Source organism: Leguminivora glycinivorella, chromosome 17 (assembly GCF_023078275.1).
Source record: "Leguminivora glycinivorella isolate SPB_JAAS2020 chromosome 17, LegGlyc_1.1, whole genome shotgun sequence".
Classification (NCBI taxonomy): domain Eukaryota; kingdom Metazoa; phylum Arthropoda; class Insecta; order Lepidoptera; family Tortricidae; genus Leguminivora; species Leguminivora glycinivorella.
Window position 1 is genome coordinate 9,096,734 of NC_062987.1, and position 10,349 is coordinate 9,107,082.

Below are 10,349 nucleotides of genomic sequence, written 5' to 3' on the forward strand. Positions count from 1 at the left end.
AAGGTAAATTCTGTAAAAAATATAATTATTCTACAACATTTTTATACCAAAATAGCAAGAGGTAAGTCGGTGCCTGAATCAGTGAGGAAAATTATAATTTCCAGTAACAATAGCGGCAAATCTACGTTCCAAAATATCCAAAGACCTTTTTTTGCCAAGATCTACGGCGCATACAATCATCCAGCATCAACTAAAACACGGAACCGTCTCCTGTTTAAATAAATCTGGCCGTCGAAGAATAACTGCCAAAGAGAAAACAGGATTTTGAGGAGCATCATCAGGAAAAATCGTCATGCAAGAGCAGGAGAACTTATCTAACTATGGCATGACGCGATCAAAATAAACATTTCAGTCGATACCTGAAAGACAGTAATGAAAATAATGGGCTTCGGTTTTCACACCGCTAAACAGAAACCATTACTTACTCAAAAGCAGAAAACTAACAGGTTGAAATTTGCACAAAAGTACAGAAACTGGACTGCCGATCAGTGGCGAAAAATAATATGGAGCGACAAATCCAAATTTGAGGTCATAGTTGGCGATGAACGAAGTAAAGTCATTCAAGAAAAAGGAGATGCATTTCACAAAGACTGTCTTGAACGCAAGGTGTAGTTTCCAGCATCTTTAAATGATTTGGGGCTGTATGTCGGCACAGGGTGTGGCATGTCTGCAATTTATAGATAGAACCGTCAATGCAGAGAAATACAAAAGCATCTTGGAATAGAGTTCACTACCGTCTATAAGAAAGTTTAAGTATATAAATGGATTTACTTTTCAACAAGATGGTGCCTTATGTCATACTGGCAAGACAACGATGGAGTGGCTGAAACAAAAACAAATTCCTACCATATCATGGCCATCCAGCAGTCCAGACTTGTCTCCCATAAAAACTTTGTAGTGGTAAATGAAGAAAAAGTTGCGAAAAGATCCTTCTAAATCCAAAGCTGATTTTAAGGAGAAACTTGTGGGTGTCTGGCATGGAATAACCCCTGAGGAGTATAGACAGTTGGTAGATACAATGCCGCTCAGAATTAAGGCCGTTTTAAATGCAAAAGGTGACGCCACCAAGTGGTAGTTGTTCTTTTCTGCATCGGCTACGCTGAAGACGAACATTTTTGCGAGTGTTACATTTGGTGAAATTATGTTTTTCTGTTTACTAGTGAGGAAAATTGTTAATTTATGTTTTGAATAAATAAAATATGCATTATAAGCTCTCTTGTTTTTATGTTACATGTTCTACTAATCATCTAATTCATCCTGAATTTTGAGGTCGAAGTTAGGACATAATATTTTTTTCATACTAGACGATATCATTTGCATTGGGGCTCGTATTATAATAAGCATTGACCTCTTATAGTTTACAGTTAGATCAAAGAGATTTTAATTCAGTCTTTAATACACAATAAATTAGTGAAATCAAATTTCATCTAGTGGAAGTGTGCTGAGCCCATAACCTGGTAAGTTGTTAAAGATTAATCAATGAATACAATTAGTGTAAATCATTGATTTTATTTTTCTGATAGTGTGTAAAGGATACTTAAGAAATCGACGTAGAAACTAAGGCTATTTTTTTACTCCTAAATATAGGTATAAATGTATGTACCTACCAGCAGCGGCTGGTCCATGCAAGCCGATTCCCACCGGCTTGCCTAAAATTGATTACTATTTACTAGTAAAGTACCTAATGTTAAGGTAGGTTTCTTTTTGCTCAGTGTTGCCTAGCAGAAATTTTCACCAGCCGCCACTGGTACCTACCTACTCAATTATTTGGACCTGCCATTATTGTTACCTATTGAATATTCGACCTTGACATTAAAATAAATATAGGTACCTATTTATATTCTAAAATAAACGATTGTTTCTAAACAATTAGCAAATATAAAAATAAATACCATAAATCAAAATCTTTTACAATGTGACATTTGATTGGCACCTTCAGGTTTCACAAATAAATTATTTCCGATTTAAAATAAATACCCACACTGATAACATTACCTACATTCACATTTAAATTAGACATCTTGTAATAAATAAATGACTTGCAAAGGTGCATAATCATAATCATCATATTGGGCAGAAAATACATCCTTACTCATTTTTTTATTTCTCTGATTACACAGATTACAAATAGACTTAATACTTGCTGGTTTTGACACATTACAATACTTAAATCCATTAAAAAGTTAACCTATGTATAGCTTGAAGCTAAATAGATATAATTAAATGTTTTGTTTAGTCTTATAGTTTTACTATAAATTAGATACACACATAATACATTCTTCTAGAACTTAGACTTACACGGTTATGTTATAAATCTTAAAACTAGAAAATATTACACATGTATTTTTTTCAATTGAGATTGTTAATGGAGAAGACAATTCCATTAACAGAGTACTCATAAGGACATATTATTTAAACCAGCACGGAAAGCATGGTCGCGCGATAGACGATAAAATAGCAGGCCGTCCCTATCGCACTATTTGTAAGTGCGATAGGGACGGCCTGATAATTTATCGTCTATCGCGCGACCATGCTTCCCGTGCAGCAGGCCTATGATGCTTCCAATTTTATCACTTATCTACGTGGATAAGACACCTGTCACTCTCACACTGACATACTTGCCAGAACGTGACAGATGCTTTATCCAATTTATAAGTGATAAAATTGGAAGCATAATAGGATTACTGCCATCCTTAATACGATCATTCCATTAACAGGAGGATTCTTCTGTTTTAACATTGGTCACCTCAAAAAAATTACACTTATTTAACTAATTTATGTTCATACCAGTAACACCAAGCTTGTTGGCAGTAAATGCAACATTTACTAACCCATTTATCCTATGGAAAATGTAATCTTGACACACACTGTCTCCCTTCACTATGTTGGTCCTACACACATTTTCGTCAATGCAGTCCATGAGGTTTTCAAAGAAATTTGGGAAGTTATCGTAACTAGGATAGACGTTGATGTCTATGACCGCATGATTCCCTGTCACATTGTCTATGACTACATCAAAACCAGCTAATAGAAGTCCAATCCTTTTCCTTAACGCTCGAATGATTGTTTTTATTTTGTCTTCGTTTATAGCCATTTGTAAGTCCGCCTCGTCGTGGGGGTCCAAGATAGATAGAGTGGATTGGCTATCTGCTTTACACACTTCTCCTGTACTGTAGAATATTGGTTCTAGGTCTTTTGATGCGTAGAAGTTTTTGAGGCTTGGTCTTTCGCATATGTGATACCTGAAATTTTGAAAAAAAAAAAGATGTAAAGTTAGTTGTATCTTCAAAGGTAAACGTAACTCTAGCTTGTATTCGTGTTTAAACCTTTCATGGCTTGAAATGTCCCAAATAGTACAGGTAGCTCATCACAACTTAATACAAATTACTTACCTATTTCCAATAAGAAACACTTTATGTAGAACTGCATTGTGATTAACGAAACTTTGTACCACACAGGGTGGTCTACAGACGTTCAGATCCCTCTCATTAAATACCAAAATCATTTCATGAGCAGACTTCGAGCCATGGGCAATAGTTGGTTTGCATATAATAGGGAATGTTACTCCTCTTTGTCTCATGATTTCCAAATTTGTTTTTATATTGGTAGTTGTAAATTCAGCGAAAGTTGGTGTGAAAATACCCTGTCGAATGAATGTAGGTTCGTCTTGTAATATTGAGTAATAAATAAATCTGAAAAAGAAAATATATTTTTTGTAGTTGGAAATCGTGAAAAGGCAATTTAGTAATACAATGAGGAGGCACACTGACATTTTATCCTGCCAGGCGGCCCCTGTGCAAGTGCCTTAGGCATGTCACTGTCATTCATATGTGAGAGAGAGAAAAAACATATCATCTTCTCGCTCTCACGTATGAAATTCTTTATCTGTGCAATGGACTTATAAGGTAGCGCCATCTGTCATAATCTTTGAGTGTGCCTCCGCATTAGGTTCATATGAAAGTTGCCATTTAAAATAATGACTTTTCCTTTTAATAGAAAGTTCCAATTAAATTGACATATTTTTGTGGAATTCACAATATCTGTTAAAATTTTATAAGTGTTTATGCATATTCCAGTGACGGAGAGACATGTCACGTTTCTCCAATTTTGATCTTGGCAGTAAGGTCTCGGAACTTCCTTTTAAAAACGAGAATATATGATTTTGAATGTGACACTCACCTGTTCAACAGAATTCTGACGTTGTCTAATGGGTCGATAACCGTAATATTTGGATGATTTGATAAATACTGTTCTACATTGCTAATGATCTGTGATGCCTAAAAATAAAAGGTTGCAATCATTATAAATGTCAGTTTAAGTATGTTTATGGTATCTTCAATTATTTACACAAAACAATTACATAAAAACAAGAATAGTATGACCAGATGAGGGGCATTGTCCGCATTGTACGAGAATGTCGCTTACGACATGCAACGCTAAGAAAGCGAAGTTGTGTCTGACAATCTTTCATGACTTGGTTAACAAACTGGCAGTAGTGTCTCGAGCGTTACAGATTTGATTGAAGTAGCTACCATACAAGGCAAAAAACATGTCGTAAACGACATTCTCGTAGAATGCCCCATGAATGGGTTTGTCCGGTAATAGTACATTACTACAGAGGCCGGGACAAAGGGGGTTGCCGGCCGAAGACATATAGACGGCCGAGCGAAGCGAGGCCGGATAGGTCTGAGGCGGGCAACCCCATTTCCCGCCGAGGTATAGGTATGTATAGAGTGCTTTTCTCAAACATGGTATGAAATAAATAAAGTCTACTGAAAATAGTAACTTTGGATGGCTGTATCTCCTAAACGGTGCGTCGTAGCGCAAAAATAATCGAATTTTCGTTATATTTCGTATAAAAAAACAAAAAATTAAAAAATAAATTAAAAAAAACGAAAAAATTTTTTTTGTATGAAAACGCACCCAAAATCAAATATTGTCTAGGGCCCGTACCAGTTGCAGTTGGCACGTCTATAAAGCCCCTTATAGTTTTTTTTTAATTGGCTAAATACCTGGATGTTATGTCACAATTATCTGTGTTTGGAAATTAAAAAAGAAGACTTTGCCGGCCTTGGCCTGCAAGGTTTGTATGAAATTCCATTATCTATCAATCGTCCTAGCCGCACCTGCAACGTCATACTTCGCTGCCAATTATAAGGCACATAACATCAATATTTCATACCATGTTTGAGAAAAGGTATTTTACAGATGCCGCCAGCATGCCTACATACCGCCAGTACGCGATTGGTTAATTCTATGGATATACTTTTTTATATTATGGCCTGGTTGTTAACAAAAAAAATCAAGAATTTGTAACATTTTTAGTTGTTGGCAAGAAAACCTTGGACTTGTAAAATATGTCGACCAGCCAACCTCATCGGATTTGTCATTGTTATTGTGTTAATAGCATGTTTCTTTTTTAAAGAAAGTCACAATCATATAGCTTTTTCTGTTCTGAGAATGTTAAATAAAGTTTGCAGGTATGTTGATTTGTGTTAATACAGGTTATGGGCCCAGTTGTCATCATAACATTAAAAAAATGTAATTTGTAAGAAAATTTAGGCTACATTATTGACCATTTTCTGCCCCTGGTTGATACAACCAAATATTACACTAATTTTCGGACACAGAATAGTCCACATCACCACAGTTAATATTTTTTGTTTACCTTAGGATCACCTAAATCTGCTGCCGCTATGATATCAGTCAATTTGTGGAGGAACACATCAAACTGACCCTGTTCTTCCAATGGCCTTTCCAAATCCACCTGAAAAATAAACAATTGTTGTTTTATTTGTATGGCTTTTATTTATATTTATATCTGAAATATGAAAAGAAAAAATGTAGGATATCCATATCTAACAGTTAAAACTTTAAAAGCAAATAGGCAAACACAGTATTCTATAACTATACTGTATTGTTATGTCCTAACTTGTCTTATGTGCAATAAAGTGTATACATGCATACATACACAGTTACTTTTTACTTGTAATACTAGTTAGGACTTTGTATTTCAGAGTTGGAAAGACCTAAAGCCATATAAGATTAAGCCAATTAAGAGATATTTTTTATCATTTAATCTTCAATTGTGTGTGATACTGTTAAACTTTGAACTTTAAAGAGTGGCAATACAGTTGTATGATAAAGTCATATATGCACTACAACAGGGGTTTCCAACTGTTTTCGATCAGGATTCATATTATAAAAAAAAAAAAAAAAAAAAAATTTTTTTTCTGGGCCAGATTGGAAAGGTAGATAGATGGGTACTAGAATGTTAATGTAAGTATAACATGCAAGGCTAATTCTGCATTATGGCCAGAAATTATTTCCCAACCTATGGCATCATGAGGAAACAGACAAAATATTATCAACATTATTTGGTAGTCTAATCTCACAGAAAGGTCACTTTTAACAGGGTCTTGAATTTTTCCTTATACTCTTAAGAAACCATCTTGATTCAATCAACAAGTGGTCATCAATGAGTCATGTTGGCAAGCCCCAGTAGTCATGATGTTACCTTGGATTGAACATCATAGTTGGGGAAAAACAGCAGTTTTTCAAAGTTATATATGTACGAAACGAAGTATGTACATTTTTGAATATTTAATTTAGGCAATTTACCAACTCTTGTCAAGCTAGAGAAATTATCTACAAACTTTTATTTGTAGGAATACTTGTAAATACTTAAGTACATAGTCAGTATATGCTCTATGCATATAATTTTAATGTTATTATATGTAGGATACACTTTAGTTACAGGAATCTTCAAAGCAAATTTTAACATTCCCAATCATGGTGGGGAATGTTCAGTTCTGAGGTACACTCAACAGAGAAAACAATTTAATATGTTTTGAATTACACTAGGTAGGTAAAATATATTTTGTAGTTATTTGGGTTCAAATGCATATTTATAAAAAAAATATATTTAAAAAATCAGATCACCTGAACTTAGCTACAAATAGCAAATTGAAGTTTTTTACAGTTGTGACCATTCTACAAATTGTTGAGCTTTTTTTTGCTAGAAGCACTAGAAGCAGGGAACTGTCTCAATTTTCTTATCCACTCTGATGAGTGGATAAGAAAATTGAGAAAGTTCATGATGATGATTCATCATGTACAAAAATATATAAAATAATATATTTAAACCGAAACCGATATTAAACTAAATAAAATAATATTAAAATTAAAACATACCTTCACAAGTTTGTAGCCATGTGAGTTAGCTGCACTAATCAACTCTTTCCAGTTTAACTTCTGGCTTTTCTTATCTGACATCCAAACTCCAATAGTTTTAGTAAGTGGCTTACAATCTTCCATGTTGCTGGTTTGAAAGATACTGCCGAGTTAGCACAGTAAACAATGATTCATTTGAACGTTGCACAATGTAATAGAATTAATTAAACTAACTGAATCAGGTATAACAACTACCTATTCCTTTGTTAACTTTTTCCAATTAACTGAATCATAGAAAAACTAAAATTCTTGGTCCAGCGATTTCCTTGAAGTACCACTTCAAGGCTTGAGAACTAAACCAAGAGGCAGTTTATACTATAAACCCAAAGATTTCAAATTATTACTATACGTCAATGTCCGACGAGCCTACTTGTTAAAAAGCTATAATTGGGTATCTAAAATATCCACAGTCACACTTATTAAATCACGAAGTAATTAATTGCCAATAAAATGATAAAACCACTTTACACAAGCGACATGGTACAATACAACCGAACGAAAAGTGAAGCGAAGAGCGAAGCGATGTTTTGACATTGACAGCACTAGGCTTGTGTCGTTCACGAACTATGAACTGTTAGGAATAAAATCCCATCAATGACCGAAATGAACTGAATCTTTCCGTGGTCTGAGAATCGGTCTTTGCTCATTTAGTTCAGTAAAGGATCGGCGAGCGCGAGCGGTTTGGATCGAGAACGAATGTGTGACTGCGCCGACCGAGAGCGAGAGCTACTTAGCAGAACAACAAAAAAAGTCAAGTTTTCATATTAAACTTCGGTTACTTACAACCTTTCGGCCCGGAATGTTACTATCTGTGGACTATTCATATAATTTTGACACTATTCGGTCCCATTCGTTCTGATCTTTCCGACCGCAGTGGTCGCTGGTCTGGCTGAACTAAATGAGCAAAAGACCTAAAAGAGCGAACTAGTTCGTGGGAGCGATTGAACGAGATCGGAGCGGTCCGATCAACGAACGAAACGGCACAAGCCTAGACAGCACTGAGTGTGGTAGTGTGGTACAGCGTGTTTGAAAGGATGCATGTGAAGTGGTGCAGAACATTTTTAATGCGGGTTTCGCAACTGACAGTTTTTAAAACTCAACGTATGTCAAAAATACTATTGTTTTTTTTTATTCGTCGTTTATATCATTCATATCACATTCATATTGTCCATAAGTTCCATACACAGACCTATAATTTACTCATTGGTTCCATAGCCATAACACAAAACATTTAATAGTTTCTGAACGTATGCAAGGCGTGAAAAGCGTGAAAACGACACTGACATTTCAAAGTTAGGTTTTAGGTTAGAAATGTTAGAATTAATATTCCTCGCAATATAAAAAATTGTTGTCATTTCATTTCTTTAAAGAGTTTTTTAAGAATTAAGTCCACCGATATCATAAACCATGATCGACGAGGAAAAAGATATTATAAGTAATGCTCAGAGTCGCATTTTAGACTTATTTGCTGAGCTAGATGACAAAGAATTAAAGACTCTGGAACAGTGGTTAGGCAGTAAAAAATATAGAAAAGGTGGTACCATTTATCCCTCCTATTCTTATTTGCTAATGTACATGGATATTTGTGACATTCTCATACTCTGATAAGCTAAAATAGACAACTTATTTGTATTGAATTTTTCAGATTTAGAAAATAAGAAATCAATTATAAGGTCAGACAAGTTACTGCAAAAGATAGGAGATACAATAAAGGAAATGGTACCATTTGAAGCAGAGTTGCCCTCAGAAAACATCATGTTGCCAACTGTCGGAGATCAAGCAGATTGCAACCAAGTGAATACCCGTCATGTGGATGAGTTCCTGTACGATGAAGAACAAGTTGATGAACTTGTCAAAGATGGAAAATTATCAAGACATTACTGTCTTGACTGCAATTCACAAAATATTAAAGTAAGAATGTTGTCCTCTGGCCTATTCCATGAACTTTGGAAAATTATTTTGCATATAGGTACATTATTTAAAACTATTCAACATTATTTTGCAGGAGCTAAATCTAATTTCACATTCTATGTCAAGGGTACAACTTCAGTATATATTTAAAGTTCTGCTTCCAAAGGATCTGGAGGATAAACAGATATTGGATGTGGGATCGAGGTTTGGTGGTATTTTGTATTCTGTAAGTTTGTCAGTTTTATGTATTTTCACATTACAATCTTAAATGATTTAAATAAAACTTTAAATAAATTTACTAAAATATTTGTAATCTCTTTCAGGCATATTATTTTACAAATGCATCAAACATTATTGGCATAGAAATGAATAAAGAATGTTGTGAAATACAAGAAAAGATAATAAAACAATTTGGAATGGATAAAAACCGAATTAAAATAGTTCACTCTGATGTGACTGATAAAGATGACTTGGTCAAGAAATCAAATATTTGCATCATGAACTGTTTTGATTTTTTTATACCTACTGAGGATCACAAAAAACTGTGGTATTTTTTCAAGAAGCATTTAACTAAAGGAAGTTATATTGTTTTGAACAGAAGTATTGCAGATACATTAACTGCATTAGACATGTTTGAAGAATTTATTGACTGGCTAAGCATATGTAGACCATTTCAATTAGAAAATGAGATTTTCTTTGATGTAGAAGATTTACATGAAATATTTTTGTATGTTGTTAATTAAATTTGATAAATGAAAAAATGCTTGTTTTTACTTATTTGTTACCACATCTGTCAGCTAAATGTTTTTACTACTAGTGAGCATTTGAAGTTATTGATGGATAAATCCACGGCAAAGATAATATTCTCTTTTTACAAGTAAATAACGGGATATAAAATCCTAAATATAAAGATACTAGCTTTTGCCCGCGGCTTCGCTCGCGTTAGAAAGAGACAAAAGTAGCCTATGTCACTCTCCATCCCTTCAACTATCTCCACTTAAAAAATCACAATTCGTCGCTCCGTTTTGCCGTGAAAGACGGACAAACAAACAGACACATACTTTCCCATTTATAATATTAGTATGGATACATCCGATATATCTAATATAAAAATATACATCTAATAGCATCATAAGCGAAGACGAGCCATTTAAAGTTATATAATCTCCATTTGTGTTTCTTTGCTTAAACTTACCGAAAATGTC

General features: G+C 34.3%; 2 protein-coding genes across 3 annotated transcripts; one reads left to right on the forward strand and one right to left on the reverse strand.

The window, feature by feature from the left end:
- Nucleotides 1-2,572: 2,572 nt before the first annotated feature.
- LOC125235376 (inositol-tetrakisphosphate 1-kinase-like) lies at nucleotides 2,573-7,738 on the reverse strand. 2 transcript variants are annotated; one of them, XM_048141928.1, is made up of 6 exons: nucleotides 7,429-7,738; nucleotides 7,195-7,336; nucleotides 5,669-5,767; nucleotides 4,180-4,277; nucleotides 3,393-3,692; nucleotides 2,573-3,242 (listed from the first exon to the last, which is right to left on the reverse strand). In XM_048141928.1, exons 2-6 carry the CDS (start codon nucleotides 7,315-7,317, stop codon nucleotides 2,771-2,773), a joined length of 1,092 nt encoding a protein of 363 aa, XP_047997885.1. In that variant the 5' UTR covers nucleotides 7,318-7,336; nucleotides 7,429-7,738; the 3' UTR covers nucleotides 2,573-2,770. The 2 variants fall into 2 exon arrangements, with proteins under 2 accessions (XP_047997885.1, XP_047997884.1); XM_048141927.1 differs by having other exon boundaries at nucleotides 7,195-7,738.
- A 773-nt stretch (nucleotides 7,739-8,511) lies between these two features.
- Nucleotides 8,512-9,920, forward strand: LOC125235472. Its single transcript, XM_048142041.1, has 4 exons — nucleotides 8,512-8,767; nucleotides 8,879-9,144; nucleotides 9,239-9,370; nucleotides 9,468-9,920. Exons 1-4 carry the CDS (start codon nucleotides 8,641-8,643, stop codon nucleotides 9,885-9,887), a joined length of 945 nt encoding a protein of 314 aa, XP_047997998.1. The 5' UTR covers nucleotides 8,512-8,640; the 3' UTR covers nucleotides 9,888-9,920.
- The last annotated feature ends 429 nt before the right edge of the window (nucleotides 9,921-10,349 follow it).